The sequence below is a fragment of the Pongo pygmaeus genome, chromosome 6, assembly GCF_028885625.2.
Source record: "Pongo pygmaeus isolate AG05252 chromosome 6, NHGRI_mPonPyg2-v2.0_pri, whole genome shotgun sequence".
Classification (NCBI taxonomy): Eukaryota; Metazoa; Chordata; class Mammalia; order Primates; family Hominidae; genus Pongo; species Pongo pygmaeus.
Genome location: NC_072379.2, coordinates 127,508,512 through 127,529,219, shown reverse-complemented (window position 1 = coordinate 127,529,219; position 20,708 = coordinate 127,508,512). Strand labels below are relative to the sequence as shown.

Sequence of the window (20,708 nt, the reverse complement as noted above, 5' to 3'; positions counted from 1 at the left end):
GTCTAGAAGTCTCTCCCACATCACAGTCAGATTGGACAGATTAAGGGCCCTGCACCACGGCATCCTCATTCCAGGACCTACACTAATGAACAGTTCCATAGGAAGCATTGCTGGTCACTGCGCAGAGGGAAAAAGAAGGCCTCGCAAGTTTCTCCAGCACTGAAATGCTCTCACGTAGAATTAACGCAAGCCACTACCACTCACAGCTCATTAGCCAGAACTAATGACATGGCCCCATCCAACCACAAGGGGGTGGTGGCACACAGATCACTTCAATTAAACTAAGCCACTTGGAGGAGAGACTTAAGGTGCAGGCTCTCCAATTGAAGGTTCAAAAATACCCCAAATTAGAGGCATGAGAAAATATATCAAATATAAGAAGTATGACTAGAAGAGGGTAACTACTGGCACATGAAACTCTGAAACCAGAGAAAAAGCCAAATAGATTTTTGAGAGTAGTACTCTGCTAACAAAGTAACAGTCATATAAACCCTGCCAGCCACAAGGGGACCAATTTACCATGTACCCGGAAGGTGGGAAACTGGAAATCCTTGACAAATAACACTAGTGACAACCACTGTGCAATAAATGAAAGTGATGCTTAACCCACAGGCTTCTAGGGTAGTGACACTTTAAGAACACTCAGGAAGCAAAACTGGCTTAACAGAAGACACTGTACTCCATTGCTGCGCTTTAGCAAAAGTCAATCAAGTTAATAAAATGATGCACATGCCCAGATGGGAGTGTAAATAAATATATTGTGAAGGGCAAAGGAGTGAATACAATAGTACGTGGGACAGGGAGTACAAGAGTGATGGATACAAGAAAAAAAACCCTCCAACTTTTGAGTAAAGGCCAAGTTGCTTAGATCTGGGAGAGCAGATATAATCATCTGTGTGGTGTGGACACTTTACCAACTGACTTTGAGAACAATCTGAATTAAGCAACCTTTTTGGTGGGTAAGTAAAACACACTGAAGAGTACAAAAGAAAAAAACCACAGCTTCCTGGAATGATAGTCCTCTTTGGCCCAGAGACTCAAGGAGAGGGGCTGGAAGTGGTGATCATTTTTCTTCTTCTTTACAGATCTAGTCATGTCAGGCCTGCAATAATCGTGGCCTAGGCTCACATAACTGGTTGATACATGGCAGACCCAACTGCCTCTGCCTCCAAATTCAGAAGTCTACTGATACTATGTTTTAAACAAAGTGATTTAAGCACTTTCCTGCTCCCAAGTATTGAGATGCTAAAATTAAACCTCAGGTCTAGAAATTAAGACCCTCCCTACCACGAATTTCAAGAGCAGAAGTCAACATGACACACAGTAGAAATATATATTCCACTTTATTAATTAGAAAATATCATTTAAGCCACATGGTGGCCACAATGTCCATAACTTGAGCAGGCTTTGGCATCCCATCACCCCCTTCAGACCAATACACACTATGTTGGAGGAAGGACTTTAAAATGTAAAATGAGAAATGGGCACTGAACACTCCATCCTCTCCCTCCCAACAGCCCACCCACACACCTCTTCAACTGCTATCCAAACATGGAGGAGCTCTCGTGGAAGAGAGGCTGAACACCAAATAATTGAGCATAAGACATTCAAGACTAAAGGAACCCCAGACAGATGTTTAGGAAGTAGGGTTGAAAACATCACCATCTCCCAACAGCTGAAGTTGGGACATCTAAGAGATGTCAGAGACAAACTGCTGAGGAAAGCACAGCATACACCAGACCCTGGGGTAAGGGCGAGATCAACCTATCTCATAGCCATAAGCAATCCACTCACACCTGTGCATTAAACAGGCTTTTTCTTTTTCTTTTTTTTTTTTTTTTTGAGATGGAGTCTTGCTCTGTGGCCCAGGCTGGGTACAGCAGTGCAAGCTCGGCTCACTGCAACCTCCATCCCCGGGTTCAAGCAATTCTCCTGCCTCAGCCTCCCAAGTAGCTGGGATTACAGGCCTCTGCCACCACGCCCAGCTAACTTTTGTATTTTTAGTAGATATGGGGTTTTGCCATGTTGGCGAGGCTGGTCTTGAACTCCTGACCTCAGGTGATCCACCCACCTCAGCCTCCCAAAGTGCTAGGATTACAGGCATGAGCCACCGCGACCGGCCTAAACAGGCCTTGCCCAGGCAATGAACATCCAGTTAGACAGATTCTTCAAGGCCTAGTAATAGTTCTCTGGTTACACTGGTGCTCAGCTTGTCTGCTAGGAATGGGACTCCCATTTGGACATGGGTAGGTCAGTGTTCCAAAATATGGCCAGTACGGAAGGAGATCTTATCACATGCCTCTGGATGGATGGTCTGGAAGGCCCTTGGTGGGCTCTGTGTTGGTTAGTTGGCTTCTGGTGGTCCAGGAGGTCCCAGGTGATGGGCTCTCTAGTAAGCCCTCTAGGGACTCCATCACTCTAACGAAGATGGAGAGTAGGGTCAGCACCACACCTAACAGGTAGAGGTTCAACACATGCTTCATGGCTGAAAGGACCCTACTCCTCTGCAGAGAAACAGAGCTGCCTTCTTCTGAAAGGCCTCTGGACCCTGAGGAAAAAGAGGAAAGGATGAATCTATAGCCTTTAGGGGACATGCATGCATCCAGCCCTGACTCTTCTGTCCTCTCACGGGGCTGAAGGAGAGGCTTAGCCAGTGAGGGACACAGGGACCAGGGAGTTGCACAGCAACTCTCCAAGAATATTTTACATTGCAAACTTCATGGCTGCGGAGCCAGTCTTGCTTCTTGGACTAATTCAAGAACACTTCTTAAAACTTTTAACTTTCTTAGGCCAGGCGCGGTGGCTCATACCTGTAATCCCAATGCTCTGGGAGGCCGAGGCGGGTGGATCACCTGAGGTCAGGAGTTCGAGACCAGCCTGATCAACATGGTGAAACCCTGTCTCTACTACAAATACAAAAATTAGCCGGGCGTAGTGGCACATGCCTGTAATCCCAGGTACTCGGGAGGCTGAGGCAGAATTGCTTGAACCCGGGAGGCAGAGGTTGCACTGAGCCAAGATGGCGCCATTGCACTCCAGCCTCGGCAACAAAAGCAAAACTCCGTCTCAAAAACAAACAAACATTTACTTTACTGAAAATTTTGTTCCTACAAGGCACAATGCACAACCCCTGTGCTACAGTGCAGGTATCAGTCACCTTCCTGAAATAGGCCCAGTCCTTTTGCAGGGGGGTGGGTGGTGGGTAATGGGAAATATAAGAACATGCCCTAGAGAAAGCAAACTGCGTGGAAGTCTCTCCCACATCACAGATTGGAGTTAACTACAAACTTTTTGCAAGTCCAAATAACTCTATGAGGGTCAAATCTATCAAGTTCATTTATTTAACAAACATACCATGAATATCTGCAATGTGTTAGGTACCCTGGAAGATACTAGGGCCACATGGCAAACCTTACAGACAAAGGGTAGTTACCACGTAACACGCTAAGTGTTGGGACAGGAAGGAGATCGTGAAGGTGCTTTGGGAGGGCATGGCAGGGATGCCTAACTCAGCACCTGTGGGCGTGGGATGGGCCACGTGGATCCTAGTTAGGACCACCTTGGGACAAAACAGGGCTGACGGCTGAATGGGGACCCCAGATGGGGCGTGGGCGAGGAGAGAGGATCCTGGCGGCGCACCCCCAGCCCTGGAACGCGAGGCTGCTAGCGCGGCGAGCACTCTGGCGATGGGAGTGGGGAGCCGGGGAAGCCCACAGGGCCGCTCACCTCCGGGGGAAGAGCCGGGAGTGGATCGCCGGCTGTAAGAGCAGGTCGTCCAGGTGTCGGGAGGAAAGTCGGTTACTAAGCACCAGCGCAGAAGCTTCCCGCCACAAAACTCACAGGAGACAAAAGCGCCGTCGGCCGCAGAGCGCGGAGCAAGGCCACCCAGCCTCCGCCCCTTATAGCCGCGAGCACGCCCCCGGAGGGCACGCGCACGCGTACTGCAGGCCGCACGCACGCCCGGGGCGCACACGACGTGACGCACGTCCGCGGCCCCACCCCGCGGGCAACGGGGTTTGGGGATTGTCCCGGGTGCTCTCCCGCGGAGCTGTTTCCAAAAGTACACGTCGTGCGGTTTTGAGTCATTGTGTTCTGGAGTGAGACGAAGCGTGTGTATTAATCTCGACTGCCATCTCTGCCTTAGGAAACATTTGAAGGAGTCAGAGAGCACATATCCCTCCTCCCCAGTAGGTGAAAAACACCGACGGCTTTCGTGTCCGTGAAGCCCCGCCGTGGAGGGTGGGTTCTTCCCCAGAGATTTCGGCAAGCAGTAAATTGTCAGAGGGCACCAGACCTCTATCCCACTCGTTATTTTCTTCATTTCAAGGACTGAAGAGCTGGTTTTGTTTCACTTCATAGCGGTACCAAGATTCCAAATCCCGAGTTTCAGTTGCCATCGGTATCTCTGGAGTGGTGAGGCCCTTGTGCACCACATTAAGCTCTGCAAGCTCTGCTTTCTATGAGAGTTTGTCGTGTCGTTTAAGAAAACGTGAAATACTCCTGGCCCTGGTGTGGGATCCTAACTGCATATGGGCAAGTCACTTGGTATTTAAATGGGCCTCAGTTTTCTCATCTATAATGAAGACATTGGCCACTAGATGATTTCTTTCTTTTGTTTTCTTTCTTTCTTTTTCTTCTTCTTTTTTTTTAAATAGAGTCTCGCTATGTTGCCCAGGCTGGTCTCGAACTCCTGATCTCAAGCCATCCTCCCACTTCTGTCTCCCAAAGTGCTGGGGCTACAGGCGTGAGCCACCGCGCCCGGCCGCTAGATGATTTTTAAGGGCGCTTTCGGCTTGAACTAAAGAGCCAGGAGGTCACAGACCAGCCTTATGTCCAGATTTGGGGGCTGGGCTGCCTTACTAATCACCCCTCCCCCCACCCACCCAGCCAAGACTCTGCGGTCTGTCTTGAGAGCACGCAACGGGGGATCTCAGAAAGTAGAGTCCCGGAGAGACACTGGGAATGGGGAGGACCCGCGGGAAGGGGTGTACACGCTGTGGAAGGGAAGGCCGCTGGTGGCTTTAGAACTGGCCGTTCTGTGTACCCGGGTCAAGTGCCCGTGCCGGATAGGAAAGAACCCTGTGACTTTCCACATCTCAGCGAGCTCGGCGGGCTCTGCTGAAGAAGGGCTGTAAGACGGTAAGGGAGGAGCCATCCCCACTGCGACCTTTCCCCTCCTTTCCTGGCTGGCTGGTTGTGGTCTGTCGGGAATGAGGGGGTGGGGAAGCCGGGAAAGCGGAAGGTTGGGGCTGGAGACCTGCTGGCAGGCAGGCAGACATTTGGAACCAACTTTCCTGCTCAGCCCGCAGAACTTTTGGTCCTTCGCTATACCAGAGTTTCGTCTGTTTTTTTGCTTGACTGTGTGACCCTTCTCTCACACTGTTATTAAATAGGTCTCAAGCTGCGAAATCACTGCCAGATCCAAACGCCATTACTTTGCCAGGTGAAGGCCTTGGGCGAACCCTTTAACCTTCTTGTAGTTCGGTTTCCTCAGCTGTTCTGTGAGATCATAACAGTCTTAATCTGATATTAAATGACTTAATCCATATAAAGCACTTAGAACAATGCCTGGCACATAAAAAACATTCCATGAGTGTTAACATTATCTGTATCATCAACTACAAAACTCCCAGTGAGTTTTGCTCATTAGCAGCCTAGGCTTGCTGAATGAATGCAGGAATTCTACAATGACCATTTGAGTTCTACTTAGTTTGAGTTCTAAATTTATACTTCACACAGCTGGAAGAAGGGATGGGCACCTCTCCAACAATTCTTTCTCCCCATATTCCCTGCCACTGTCTAAAGGTCATGCCAGTTGGAAATAAGAAGGGTTTGGGTGAGGGCAGCTCTATGCTTTACCATCTGTCAGCTACAAATGTAGCTACCTGCATCAGGATTTCGTCCTGCCTTCAACACCTTGGCCAGGCTAACTGACACCTTTGAACTTTAGTTTCCTTATCTGTAAAATGAGGAAAATAATCTGTAAAACAGGGTTGTTGTGAGGGTTGGAAATAATGCCTATAAAGAGTATGTCATATATGCTCAACAAATAGTAGCTATTATTTTGCTAAAAAGTATAAAGCCAGATTCTTGTTCTAAATAAGCTTGTTACCTGGTTGAGTAAAACAAGACCTGAATAAGATAACTAACAACCCAAGGCAGTGTGGGGTAGAGTTTAGAAGTAAGTACATAACTAGGGTGGTAATGTTTTGCTTGGGGAACTCGGATTGCTGGGCGTGATGACTCACGCCTGTAATCCCAGCACTTTGAGAGGCTGAGGCGGGCAGATCACCTGAGGTCAGGAGTTCGAGACCAGCCTGACCAACATGGAGAAACACCATCTCTACTAAAAATACAAAATTAGCCAGGCATGGTGGCACATGCCTTTAATCCCAACTACTTGGGAGGCCGAGGCAGGAGAATCACCTGAACCTGGCAGGCAGAGGTTGCACTGAGCTGTGATCAGGCCATTGCACTCCAGCCTGGGCAACAAGAGGGAAACTCCATGTCAAAAAAAAAAAAAAAGAAGAAAGAGTGGAAACAAAATAATCATTCTTCAAGTAACTGATATGTGCTGAACATTTTGCTAAATGCATTACATGTATTATTTAATTTTTCTAACGATGCTATGAGGTAGGTTTTATTGCCTCTCTTCTTTATTTGTTGTTGTTGTTGAGAAAGGGTCTCACTTTGTTTTCCAGGCTGGAGTACAGTGGCACGATCACTGCTCACTGCAGCTTTGACTTTGTGGGCTCAAGCTATCCTACCACCTCAGCCTCCTAAGTAGCTGGGACTACAGGTACACACCACCACACCCAGCTAATTCTTTCTTTTTTCTTTCTTTGCCACCAGCACACCCAGCTAATTCTTTTCTTTTCTTTTCTTTCTTTCTTTTTCTTTCTTTCTTTCTTTCTTTTCTTTCTTTCTCCCTTTCTTCCCTTTCTTTCCTTTCTTTCTTTTCTTTCTTTCTTTCTTTTTTTTTTTTTTTTTTGTAGAGATGGGGTCTGTCTATGCTGCCCTGACTGGTCTTAAACTCCTGACCTCAAGTGATCCACCTGCCTCAGCCTCACAAAGTGCTGGGATTACAGGTGTGAGCCACCGTACCCAGCCTTCTTTATTTGTTAACTATGCTTTTTCCTCCAGAGGAGGAAGAGACTTTCTTCACCTAGTCTTTTACTCATCTTTCATATCTCAATTCAAACATATTTCCTCTGGTCACCCTTGCTGACCCTCGGAACCTGTTCCAGGCTCCAGTGGCATGATAGACATTTCTTTCCCAGTGTGTTACTTTACCCTTAGTTGTATTAATGTCTGTGTCCCTTCAAAAGCCTGAAAATGTCAGTGAAAGGAGTGTTTGGTCTGATTTTGTTTCCATTCCATCTCCAGCAGCTAGCACCAAATAGGAGGCTTTTGATAAATATTTGTTGACTGAAGGAATAAATGAATGAGTATTTTACCCAGCATCTTCAGTGAGTACCCATTGTTTCACCAAGGAAAGGTAGATAAGGGCCGCAAGAGAAGGCCCTTTTCAGGCTCTACCTCCTCCTTGGAGCTGCAACCAAGGAAAGCTTTTTATAAGCTGCCCTTCCCCCAAAGCCCCTAAAAAGAAGTGATTCTGAAGTCAACCCACACAGGAGTACCATACTAAGAACACAAGTATTGTCACAAATTTGATCTTATCATCCAGTGTTCATTTAAATAACAGGTACTTACATTTCTGGTAAGTATAAACTGGTACATTCAGTATGGAAATCAATTTGTCAATAATTGTTTCCCTGACCCCTACTTGTTTTTTAGACACCTCAAAACCATTGAGGTGCTAAAAAAGACCACTGAGTACCATTTGGCAATATCTATAAAAATAAAAGCATACACATGCCCTTTAGCCCAGAATTCCACTTTTAGGATTTATCCTTCCACGTGTAGAGAATGGAGTGTGTAAAGGTAGTTGTTGCAGCACTGTTAGTGATAGTGAAAGACTGGAAAAAACAGCCCATCAATAGAGAACTGGTTAAATAAAAGATGGTGCATTCAGACATTGAATTACCATAAAGCCAGAAAAAAGAGAGTAAGTTCTGTACATATCAACAAGATCTCCACAATATATTGTTAAATGAAAAGGGTATATAGTATGTGGGCAGTATGCTACGTTTATGTTAAAATGAACATAAAAAATAGATTACAATGAGACACTCACACTCACTAGGATGGCTATAACACAAACAAGCAAAAAAACCCAGAAAAGAACAAATGTTGATGAAAATGTAGAGAAAACAGAACCCTCATACATTGCTCTTAGAATGTAAAATAGTGCACCTGCTTTAGAATGGTTCCTCAGAAAGTTAAACATAGAGTTACTGTATGATCCAGCAATTTCATTCCTAAATATATACCCAAGTGAACTGAAGATGTATGTTCACACACAAACGCTTATACACAAATGTTCATAGCAGCATTATTCATAATAGCCAAAAAAGTAGAAACAACCCAAATGTCCATCAACTGGCTAAAGGATAAACAAAATGTGATACAATGGAGTATTATTCAGCCATAAAAAATGGAGTATTGACACATGCTATAATATGGATGCACCTTGAACACATTATGCTAAGTGAAAGAAACCAGAAACAAAAGGGCACATATCATATGATTCCATTTATATGAAATGTCAAAATAGGCAAATCCAGGGCTGGGCGTAGTGGCTCCCACCTGTAAGCCCAGCACTTTGAGGATCCCAGCACAGAGACCAAGGTGGGCAGATCACTGGAAGTCAGGAGTTTGAGACCAGCCTGGCCAACATGGTGAAACCCTGTCTCTACTAAAAATACAAAAATTAGCCGGGCATGATGGTGCTGACCTGTAGTCCCACCTACTTGGGAGGCTGAGACAGGAAAATCGCTTGAACCCAGGAGGCAGAGGTTGCAGTGAGTCGAGATCACACCACTGCACTCCAGCCTGGACAACAGAGCAAGACTGTCTCAAAAAAAAAAAAAAAAGCAAATCTACAGAGACAGAAAGTAGGTCAGTGGTTGCCAAGGGCTGGAGGAGAGGGGACTGGGGAATGACTGCTAGTGGGTACAGGGTGGTTTTTTTTTGGTGTGTGGGCTGGTGATGAAATGTTCTAAAATTAGGCAGTGCTGACAGTTATACAAGTCTATGAATATACTTAACCATTGAATTGTATACTTTAAAATGGTGGATTTTGATATGTGAACTATATCTGAATAAAGTTATTATTTTTTTTAAAGGAGGGCAAGTTGAAGACATCTTCAGATGACAAACAAAAACAGAGTTAGCTGCCATAGGACCTTACTGTGGAAACTACTGAAGAATGAACCTAAGACACAAGAAAACTGAACCCAAAAGGAAATAGGGAAATGCAAGAAAAAATGGTAAGGAAATATTTACAAAACATATGGATGTATTTAAACAAATTATGACTACTCAAAACTATTTTTAGTAATAATGGTTGATTTGGAAAAGTAAAAATAACAAGATAAACTGAAAAATTGGTAAACATTTCACATGGGAACAGTGAGCAAAGATAAAGTTTAATATGTTTTTATTTGGGAGGAAAGTAAATATTGATTAATGTTAGACTTTTTTTTTTTTGAGACAGAGTCTTGGTCTTGTCACCCAGGCTGGAGTGCAATGGTGCAATCTCGGTTCACTGCAACCTTCGCCTCCCAGGTTCAAGTGATTCTCCTGCCTCAGCCTCCCGAGTAGCTGGGATTACAGGCGCCCACCACCATGCCCAGCTAATTTTTGTATTCTTAGTAGAGACGGGGTTTCACTGTGTTGGCCAGGCTGGTCTCAAACTCCTGACCTCAAGTGATCCACCTGCCTCAGCCTCACAAAGTGCTGGGATTACAGGTGTAAGCCACCATGCCCAGCCAATTTTAGACTTTTTAAGCCTGTGTATTAAAATGTTAAGGGTTGGTTGGGCGCGGTGGCTCATGCCTATAATCCCAGAACTTTTGGTAGTCCAAGGCAGGTGGATCAGTTGAGGTCAGGAATTCAAGACCAACCTTATTAAATAAATAAATATATTTATATTTATTATTTATTTTTATTTTTTTGAGACAGTCTCACTCTGTCACCCAGGCTGGAGTGCAGTGGTGTGATCTCAGCTCATTGCAACCTCCACCTCCCGGGTTCAAGCTATTCTCCTGCCTCATCCTCCCGAGTAGCTGAACTACAGGTGCCAGCCACCACACCCAGCTAATTTTTGTGCTTTTTTTTTTTAGTAGAGTTGGGGTTTCACCATGTTGGCCAGGCTGGTCTCGAACTCCTGACCTCAGGTGATCCACCTGCCTCAGCCTCCCAAAGTGCTGGGATTACAGGCATGAGCCACCGCACCTGCCAAAAAAAATTAAAATGTTAAGGGTAGCTCTTCCTCTTCCTTCTCTTCCTGTACAATTCAGTCCTCAGGCCATTAGGTAAAATAGTACAAGGTGTCTACAATGAAGAGGAGGACCAGTGGCCCAGAGTGGAATGTCACTTTTATTCACTATTATGTCCTCAGTGTCTGAAACATGTTCACTCAATATTTGGCTCACTCTGTCACTTCCTTCTGAACCCTGATCAAATGTCATTTCTCAGGGAGGCTTTCCCAATCATTTCATGTCCAGTAACACTCACCACCTACTCTTCTCCTTTACCCTGTTTTATTTTTTCTTCATAGTACTCAACACTGACAAACCTGTTTTATATTTATTTGTTGATTATCTGTCTTCCTCCACTAGAATGTAGCTCCTTGAGAACAAGGACTCGGACTATTGTGTCAATTACTATGTTCCTAAACCCAGAACAGTGCCTTCCATGTGGTACATGCTCAACAAATATTTGTTGAATGAATGAATCATGTTTATGTATCTGAGATATTTTATAACTGAAAGGAACACGCCAAGCATGGTGGCTGACGCCCGTAATATCAGCACTTTGGGAAGCTGATGTGGGAGCATTGCTTGAGCCCAAGAGTTCAAGACCAGCCTAGGCAACATGACAAGACCCCGTCTCTAAAAAAATTAATAATAATAATAATGACAGAGCAGCTGATCAATTTCTAATTCTATTTATTGCTGTTTGTTGCACAGCATTTTTACAGTGATCATCTCTGGGTGATATGATAACGAACTCCTTTTTTCCTCCTATTTTCTCCCATGTGCATCTGTTACTTTTACGATCAGAGAAAAAAATTAAAATTTACTAACATTTTGTAAATTTACAGCTTGAGCAACATTGTGACAATGAAGGGAAAACAAACACAGGAGTTTGGATGGGGAAATTGGGTCAAAAGCTTGGAGCAGCTAGTGGGAGGCAGGAGTGGAGTGGGAGGGCCTGGCAGTATGGCACCAGAGGAAGGTGCCCACAGAGAGTTGGCCCTGGAAGATGGGCAGAGGGCACCCAAGGCAAGCAGTGGCTTCACCTCCCACCTGAGCCAGCAACCTAAATTCTGAGTCTGGTTGTGGTACTAACTGACCACTCACCTGGGGCCAGTCACTTCTTCAGGCCTCAGTTTCCTCATCTGTGAAGCTCAGGTCTGAGGGAGACAAGCTGTCTCTCTCAGAGCCTTTCTACCTAAGAGGTGTGTGGTCCTAGAACCTGCACTGAGAAGCTGTGGTGTGGATGGGGGACTCCCACTGACACAGCAGGCCTCTGCTCTCAAGCTCTGTCTGCGAAATACTGGATGAACAATGTAGAATAGGAGAAAAACAGTATTCAAAACTATATGGGCTCTGTAAGTTATCCGTGATAAATGCATAGAGAGAGAGAAAGAGAGAGAGAGACTGACAGTATATCTACTCTTAAATAGTAACATTTTTCACTGGGCAGGGTCCTCTTATTCATTAGTCACAATAAACACAGTTTCTGGGGCCTATAGACTTTTCAGGGACTCTCAAACATATTTGAGATACAGAAAACAAAATATATTGGCTTCAAAAAATTTTAAATGACAAAACTAAAATTCATAAACATTTAATCAAAGATCTGCAAAATATATGTTAACTAGACAGTTTCTTTCTTTCTTTCTTTTTTTTTTTTTTTTGAGATGGAGTTTCGCTCTGTTGCCCAGGCTGGAGGGCAGTGGCATGATCTCAGCTCACTGCAACCTCTGCCTCCCAGGTTTAAGCAATTCTCCTGCCTCAGCCTCTTGAGTAGCTGGGATTACAGCTGCCTGTCACCACGTCTGGCTAATTTTTTTGTATTTTTAGTAGAGATGGGGTTTCTCCATGTTGGCCGGGCTGGTTTTGAATTCCTGGCCTCAAGTGATCCACCCGCCTCAGCCTCCCAAAGTGCAAGGATTACAGGCATGAGCCACCGTGCCTGGCCAACTAGACAGTTTCAACTCAACATAGTAACTTCAGATGTGAGATGTGGGTGCATTTTAACATGATGGGGTATCCCATAGCAGGCATATCTGAGGCCTGTGGAAGTAAAGTGAGGATGGGGTGGATTATGGAGGTTTTATAGTTTCTTGAGTTTCAATTTTTCTACTATAAGCATGTATTATAAGAAGAAGAAAAAGTATTCAGTGAATGTTTTGAAAAAGTATGTAAATAAAAAAACCTTAGGAAAGATTTGGGGTGAAGAAATCCCTACTTTCTCATCTCAATAAAGGCTTGGGGACAGTCCTCTGTCTTATGGAGGTAATTAGAATCAAAAAGGAAACTCACTGGAGACATGTATTTAAGAGTTTACTCATTCTATGCTGTTCTCCAAGTTATTTCTATCCAGCAGTTTAGGATAAATCTGTGTATTGACACGTTGCTCTCTCTTTCCTTCATGGAACCATAAAATCATTGAATGTTAGAACATAGAGGGAGCCTTCCTCCTTGCTGTCACCTTCTCTTGGTGGTCACAGTGGGCTCTGTGAGCATGGGAGAGCCCAGGTTAGCTGCAAAAGGGCCAAGCCTCAAATGAGCTCCGTTGCTGCCTGGTAGATGGTCGAGGTGCTACCAGAGGAGACGGATGTCTTGCTCCAGGCAGGGAGGCAGAGTCTGAGTCTATGGGTTGGGAGACAATGGGGTTCTCCTGGTGTCTGTGCTGTTGTCATTCACAATTACAACAGCTGCTCTTCCCTCTGCTGCATGTGTTCACACACACATGCCCTACCTTTACACACGTGTGTGTGTGCACATGGGCACACTTTCTCTCTGCCTAGACAGCTGGCACCTCTCCCCCAGACATAGATGCCCAGACATTTCTGCTGCCAGCCAACTCACTCCATGGCTCTGCTCCAACTCGGCTAGAGCAGGGCAGGGGGCTGTTCCTGCTGCCTCTTATCTTAGCCAAGAAGGACAGTGGCTGCTGTCAGGAGAGGGGGTAATGAGGGGTAGAGGACAACTGGTCTTTGAGGAGACTCCCACCCTTTTTTCCTTCTCCCAGTGATCCTTCCTCCTTTGGCTAAAGGACTGGAGAAAAAGCTGTCCAGTCAGAATCCCTCCTGTCAACGGTGAAGGCCCAAAGCCCTACCCACACCGAACCCCTCAGCCCCTTGCCTGACAAATACTGAAAGTCAGCTAAAACTATTGGTGTCTCAGGCTCCCAGCTCTCCCATTTGATCCTGGAAACCTCCCCAGTCCCCCATCCCGGGTTCTTTTGCATGTTGGAGTATCGCTTGCTGATACAGTGTTCGATGTTTATACCTCTCAGTTGATAAGCATGTTCTGTCTAGAGAACGTCTTGTGTATTATTCTTAAAAGTTCTTACCAGGGACTCCAAAGGGGGTCCCTTTTGAAAAACTACTCACTGAGTGCAGTGTTCACTGTTCGGGTGATGGGTTCACTGGAAGCCCATTATGCAATATACTCATGTAACAAATCTGCACATGTACCCACTGAATCCAAAATAATTTTTTTTTTTTGAGACAGAGCCTTGCTCTGTCACCCAGGCTGGAGTGCAGTGGTGTGATCTTGGCTCACTGCAGCCTCTGCCTCGTGGGTTCTAGTGATTCTCCTGCCTCAGCCTCCTGAGCAGCTGGGATTACAGGCACCTGCCACCATGCCTAGCTGATTTTTATATTTTTAGTAGAGACAGGGTTTCGCCACGTTGGCCAGGCTGAACTCAAACTCCTGACCTCAAGTGATCCACCCGCCTTGGCCTCCTAAAGTGTTGGGATTACCGGTGTGAGCCACTGTGCCCGGCCAGAATAAAATTTTAAAAATGTATTGTAAGCATCATCCTTATTCATCGATCTTCTCTGTTAATTAGTTATCTCCTGTAACTTTGAGAGGGTTGTTTTAAGATTTAAAAATATATTTGCTTCTCAGTCTGTGCCTTGTGCAAACCAGATGCTCAGTTGTTATCAGTGGACCAATCTTTATCACTCACATTCACTAAAGATCAGTAAACCAGGCTGGGTGCGGTGGCTCACGCCTGTAATCCCGGCACTTTGGGAGGCCAAGGCAGGTGGATTACCTGAGGTCGGGAGCTTGAGACCAGCCTGGCCAACATAGTGAAACCCTATCTCTACTAAAAATACAAAAATTAGCTGGGTGTGGTGGCACACGCCTGTAGTCCCAGCTACTCGGGAGGCTGAGACAGGAGAATGGCGTGAACCCGGGAGGCAGAGGTTGCAGTGAGCCGAGGTCGCGCCACTGCACTCCAGCCTGGGTGACAAAGCGAGACTCTGTCTCAAAAAAAAAAAAAAAAAAAATCAGTAAGTCAACCCCACCCCTGAGCTAACTAAATTCTCTAGCTAGACTGAACCTGCCCATCCCACCTGTATCATCAAATTCAGCCTCAGCCACTGCCCAGCCTGGGGCACTGGGTAAACTTCTTTGCTTCTCTAGCCTCAGGATCCTTGTCGTGAAGACAAACTGACTGAGCTCGATAATGGCTCTAAGCATTCCTTCTAGCCGATTAGATTTTATAACTAAGTGCTTTTATAGAGTCTTTGCAGCCTTGGTTCCTCAGCCTTCTGGAATAAAATCACCATTGTCCCTTGCCATTTCTCTATCTGCACAACAGGGAGAAATCAGGGAGAAGGAAGAATAGAGGGATGTGGAGAATCTCCTTTGATAGCAAGGAAAATGAGCAGCCTGGGTACTAGCTCTAAAAGGGGGTTCTACCCAAAATAAGGAGCTCAGTGCATCATGGGATGTGTACTGCCCAGGGGGCTCTGAGTATGTAAATCAAGACAGGTGTGTGTATATTAGGGCAAATGTGTGTACCCTAGGAAACTTTGCACCTGTCAGTGGCCTCAGGCCTGTTGATGTTCTGGCTGTTCATGTGACTCCTGGTACCCCAAGGGCTTGGGCCTGGTTGTGCGGCTTTCACAGACTCCTGGGTTAGGTCTCTGAGTCAAGAGGCATGTGACTCTTGGTGGTTTTGTGTACCTGAGACTGTGTGTTGGCCTCATTACTGCAGGAAGTTCAGGTTCTTTGGTTGGCTTAGTGAATTACCCAGGAAACAGTAGATATAGGCTGGCTGAGCTCCCCTACGCTTCCCAAGCCAAGAAAGGAGGGAAGGGCCCTTCCTGCACTCCTAAAGGTCAGCATACCCTTCCCACAAAGGGGGCACACTATGAAAAGTCACCGTTGTCTCCTGAGGATGAGGCTTCACCTATGAGGCCCCTAGGGGGAAGTGTGTAAAGCCAAAGTCATTCCAAGATCTGGAGACAGGGCAAAGGCCGGTAACCAAGCACAGTAACCAGGCCTGCAGTTGGCTAAGCCCCAGAGTCACATCACCTGGAAAAGCTATTTTTATGTGCCAGACAGGACTGAGAAGTTGCCGCTGTCATCAGAGCCCAGGTTTCCCCTAACCCTGTCCCGGAGGCTGGGCCACTGTGACCCACCCATCAGGGAGGAACAGAGCTGGCCTTACTCCGGGTAGGCCCTTTCCCTTCTCCTCCTCCTCCTCCTCCTCCAGCTATCTCCCCAGCTCTGCTGTTGGGAGACTGCTGTCTACCTGTAGAGTTGGATTTCCTCCTCAAAGGGTAGCTTCCCAGCAAAGCCACATTACTGCTTCCAAAGCAGGGAGCTCACCAGTGTATACTTCCTGATTTTTCTGTCTACTTTCTCTAACTTGGGACATCTGATCGTTCTGCCAGGCCATGCAGCAATTCCTTTCCTGTCCTCCTGTTCATCTGAAAAAGGCTTAAGCCAGCTCTGCAGCTGAGCTCTTTGCATTTTCTAAGTCCCCCTTCACATACCTGAGGTCCCCTTGTCTTCATATGATCCCCGATGTACTCTTGCAAAATTAATGTGTTAGTGTTACAGCTCTTTGAGAATTTGTCTAGCAGGCCTTTGGGTCTTTACTGGAAAGCCCCTAAAAAAAATTAACATGTTAAATTCCAGGAAAGGTATCTCTCTATTATCCCCCACTTATTCTTTCATTTATTCATTCTGCATTTATTTAGCATTATCATTTTTCTATTGAAGATTTCATGCTTTTCTTATCAATTTCCCAAGTTCCTGATATATTAAGAAATTGAGACCTTGTTATTGTACGAAAATATTTCCCTGCCTATTTGCTTTAAGTTTTTTTGTTTTGTTTTATTTTTCTTTGAGACAGAGTCTCACTCTGTCACCCAGGCTGGAGTGCAGTGGCATGATCTCAGCTCACTGCAACCTCTGCCTCCTGGGTTCAAGCAATTCTCCTGCCTCAGCCTCCTGAGTAACTGGGAGTCCAGGTGAGTGCCATGACGCCAGCCAATTTTTGTATTTTTAGTAGAGACGGGGTTTCACCATGCCAGGCTGGTCTGGAACTCCTGACCTCAAGCGATCCATCTGCCTCGACCTCCTAAAGTGCTGGGATTACAGGCGTGAGCCACCACGCCCGGCCGCTTTTAGTTTTTTTTAAAATAATTTTTATTATTTAGTAGTAGAGATGGGGTCTTGCTATGTTACCCAGACTGGTCTTGAACTCCTGGGTTCAAGCAGTCCTCCTGCCTCAGCCTTCCGAAGTGCTGGGATTACAGGCATGAGCCACAACACCTGGCCTATTTGCTTTCAATTTTGTTTATGACTGTTTTCTTCTTTTTCACAGTCATTTATTCAACAACTATTTATTAAATGTCAACTATGAAAAACCACTGGGCAAGGCATTTTGGAGACTGAACTACTTGCCTTTAGGACACTTTTTCCCTCCTACCTCCTACTTATTTAACTGATAGATGTGGAAGCTTTATAGTATCATCACACCCTTAGATGACAAGGCTCTGGGCCTTATCACTGAAATCACTTAAGTTTATATATGACTCACGTATAATAAAAGTTAAAAATTAATAAAAATGGCCAGGCGCAGTGGCTCATGTCTGTAATCCCAGCACTTCGGGAGGCCAAGGCGGGTGGATCACCGGAGGTCAGGAGCTCAAGAGCAGCCTGACTGACATGGTGAAAACCCGTCTCTACTAAAAATACAAAAATTAGCTGGGCATGGTGGCAGATGCCTGTAATCCCAGCTACTCAGGAGGCTGAGGCAGGAGAATTGCTTGAACCCAGGAGGTGGAGTTTGCAGTGAGCCGAGACCGCGCCGTTGCACTCCAGCCTGGGCGACAAGAGCGAAACTCCATCTCAAAAAAAAAAAAAAAAAAATTAATACAAATATACTATATAATATATACAGTTACAATAACTCAAATTAGTAAAAAAACACACAAAATTGACATATAAGCACTTATTAATTAACTTCAATTTACTTAATTACAGGGAGAAATAAACCTGCCAGGCCTTGTGCTTATTGGTTAGTGAGTGTTTTCTTTTCTTTGTACAAAAGTCTATTTGGGGACTCAAAAGACAACAGGAAGTAGCCTGAAGGTGTAGAATCTGAGCTGGGGGAGCTGCCTAGGGAATTGCAGAGGCAAGTTTCACCAAGCTCCAATAACCTGCTGTCCTCACTGTCCCTGCAAGAAGGGACACACTAAGAGGACCAGATTTCTCATGTTGGCATTTCAGGGCATCTTGGTTAAAAAAGTAGTGGCTTCCAGGACAAACAGACTTGAGTTCAAAGCCAGCCTCACACTCTCTGACTGGATGACCTTGGATAAATAACTTAATCTTTCTGAGGCTCAGTATTCGCATCAGTTTTCTCTCAATGTGATGTTGAGACACTCCCTGTAGGAGTGTTTTGAAGATGAAATGAGATTATGCAGGCAAAGCAGTTGCACATTGTTTGGCACTGAAGCTCAACAAATGTTAGTTCTATTTTATTATTATTATTATCACCACTATTATTATTATCCTATGTTGTGTGCCAGAGGCTGTGCTGGGTGCTGGAAATGCAGCAATGAATAGGACACATGGTCCCTGCCCCATCCCACCTCCAGAGATCTGACTGATCAAAGGAAGCTGAGTTTTTCAGCACCAAACTGAGCCTCATTTACACACATGGTCTTATTATATCCCTTCCTGCATTGTCTTTTTGAGAAAAGTCACTTTAAATCAAGGAAAATTTTAGACTATGAATTATTTGAAGCCAACAATTTAACTTAATTCTTTCTCTGCTAAAGAGTACAATAATGCATATTTAGAACATTAGTGAGTCCCAATAATCTCTTTTATATGTAGAAGGCTGTCAGTCCCCCCAAGTACTTTCGTACGTATTTCATCCTGGAAAACAATTAAGTTAGAGAAAGAGACATTTTAGAAAAATTACATAATGGAGAAGTGTTAATAGAACCGCCTATGAAGTTGTGATACCTAGAAGATTCTACAAAAACAGAATTCAACTAGATATATACTTTGTTTAACTTTTTATTATGGAAAATTTAGATCATACACAAAAGTAGACAGACGAGCAGACTAGCTTACACATATCCAATCTTCAGCCACCAGCAACCCTTAACCTATGGGCAATTCTGCCCCATTCACACACACGTGCTTTCCCTGCTCCTGTATTATTTGAAGTACATCCTATACAGCCTGTCAATTCAGCTGCGAATATCTGTTATGCATCTGTAAAAGCTGAAGACTTGAGGCCAGGTGCAGTCGCTCGTGCCTATAATCCCAGCACTTTGGGAGGCCAAGACGAGAGGATCGCTTGAGCCCAGGAGCTCAAGACCAGCCCAGGCAACATTGGAAGACCTCATCTCTACAAACAAATTAAAAAATGAGCTGGGCCTGGTGGCAGGTACCTGTAGTCCCAGCTACTCAGGAGGCTGAGGCAGGATGATAGCTTGAGCCAGGGAGGTTGAGGCTGCGGTGAGCTGTAAGTGCACCACGGCACTCCAGCCTGAGTGACACGAAAAGAACTTATCTCAGAAAAAAAAATCAAAAAATAAATAAAGTTTACACATTTTTAACAAAGCTAAAACACTATTACACAGCTAAAATATCAACAGCAATTCCTAATACCATCAAACAATATTCAAGTTTCTAATTGTTTCATAAAAGGACACCATTTTAATATCTGCAAGTGGGTTGTGGTTCTAAGAGAAGGAAACATAGGTAAAAGTAAAGAATTCAGTTGAATTGCAACCTCTTTAAGAGCAAATAAATTCTCCTTTGTATTCATTTAGAATGTTTGTGCTTCTTTTTACTGTTTTAAACAGTTGCAATGAATATCTTTATACTTACATTTTTGTACTCTTGCCCAATTATTTCCTTAAGATTAATACCTATGAGTAAAAGCCAGAAGGCATGCCTTTGTTTTTTTATTTTGTTTTATTTTTGAGACAGGATCTTGCTCTGTCACCCAGGCTGGAGTGCAGTGGCGCCATCACGACTTGTTGCAGTCTCTACCTCCTGGGCTCAAGCGATCTTCCCATCTTAGCCTCCTAAATAGCTGGTACCACAGGCACACACCACCATTCCTGATACTTTTGTTTTTTTATTTTTGTTTTTTGTAGAGACAGGGGTCTCACCATGTTGCCCGGGCTGGTCTCAAACTCCTGGGCTCAAGCCATCTTCTTGCCTCAGCCTCCCAAAGTGTTGAGATTACAGGTGTGAGCCTCTACACGCAGTCAGCACACCTTTTTAGGCTCTTGTTCCATACTATGAAATAGCCTTCCTAGGCACACTGTGTGAAAGTGCCCATTTTCCTATGTTCCATGCACACACAATCCTAATAGTATTCTCTTTATTTGCAAATGCGGATATGGAGTGGGGCGCACTGGATTAGGGTGGGCCCTAATCCAATGTGACTGGTGTCCTTATAAGAAGAGGAAAATTTGAACACAGACAGACAGAGGGAAGATGGCCATGTGATGCCAGAGGCAGAGAGATTAGAGTTAGGGTGCCAGGAGCCAAGGAATGTGTGGGGCCACCAGAAACTGGAAAAAACAAGGAAGGATCTTCCCCTAGTTGGCAGCATGGCCCTGCCAATGCCCTAATTTCAAACTTCCAGCCTCCAGAACTGTGAGAGAATAAATTTATGTTGTTATGAATCACCTAGTTTGTGATATTTTATTACCACTGCCCTAGAAAACTAATACAGATGGAGCAGAGTGGTTTGTAAAATAGGGAGGGGAAAGGATTTCAACATGAGTTGACACCATCTACACATTTGCTGGGGATATGTCAGACTAACTCCTTTTAGGACACCAGAAGGCTGTGTTGGATCATGGGGAAGGGATGGGAAGAAGGCAGGCAGATAGTGCTATATAGGACACTAGCTACCACAAGGGTGATAAGAGTGGGTGTCCTCTGTACTTCTAGGGGTATAGGATATCTGGGAGCAGACCAGGGTGAGCTGGGAGCGGAGGTGCAAGGGACCAGAAGAAACAAGGCTTCAGAAGAGCAGCTCCCTCATCAGTATTACCCAGG

General features: G+C 45.0%; 1 protein-coding gene, 1 non-coding gene and 1 pseudogene across 2 annotated transcripts; 2 read left to right on the top strand and 1 right to left on the bottom strand.

Annotated features, from left to right (window-relative positions):
• Window positions 1–1,324: 1,324 nt before the first annotated feature.
• Window positions 1,325–4,800, bottom strand: HILPDA (hypoxia inducible lipid droplet associated). Its single transcript, XM_054495772.2, has 2 exons — window positions 3,727–4,800; window positions 1,325–2,548 (listed from the first exon to the last, which is right to left on the bottom strand). The coding sequence occupies exons 1-2, from the start codon at window positions 4,319–4,321 to the stop codon at window positions 2,292–2,294; spliced, it is 852 nt and encodes a 283-aa protein (XP_054351747.2). The 5' UTR covers window positions 4,322–4,800; the 3' UTR covers window positions 1,325–2,291.
• Window positions 3,998–20,708, top strand: part of LOC129040505 (putative uncharacterized protein FLJ44672) — a 35,713-nt pseudogene continuing 19,002 nt past the window's right edge.
• On the top strand, window positions 16,213–16,274 carry LOC129041800 (U7 small nuclear RNA). The gene has a single exon (XR_008503945.1). It is a non-coding gene; the product is annotated as a U7 small nuclear RNA (small nuclear RNA).

Coding starts and splice junctions, on each gene's coding strand:
- HILPDA (XM_054495772.2), bottom strand. CDS start 4,321: ATGAAGAAAATAACGAGTGGGATAGAGGTCTGGTGCCCTCTGACAATT. Junction 2,549..3,726: donor TCCCGGCTCTTCCCCCGGAG/GTGAGCGGCCCT, acceptor CTTTTTCCTCAG/GGTCCAGAGGCCTTTCAGAA.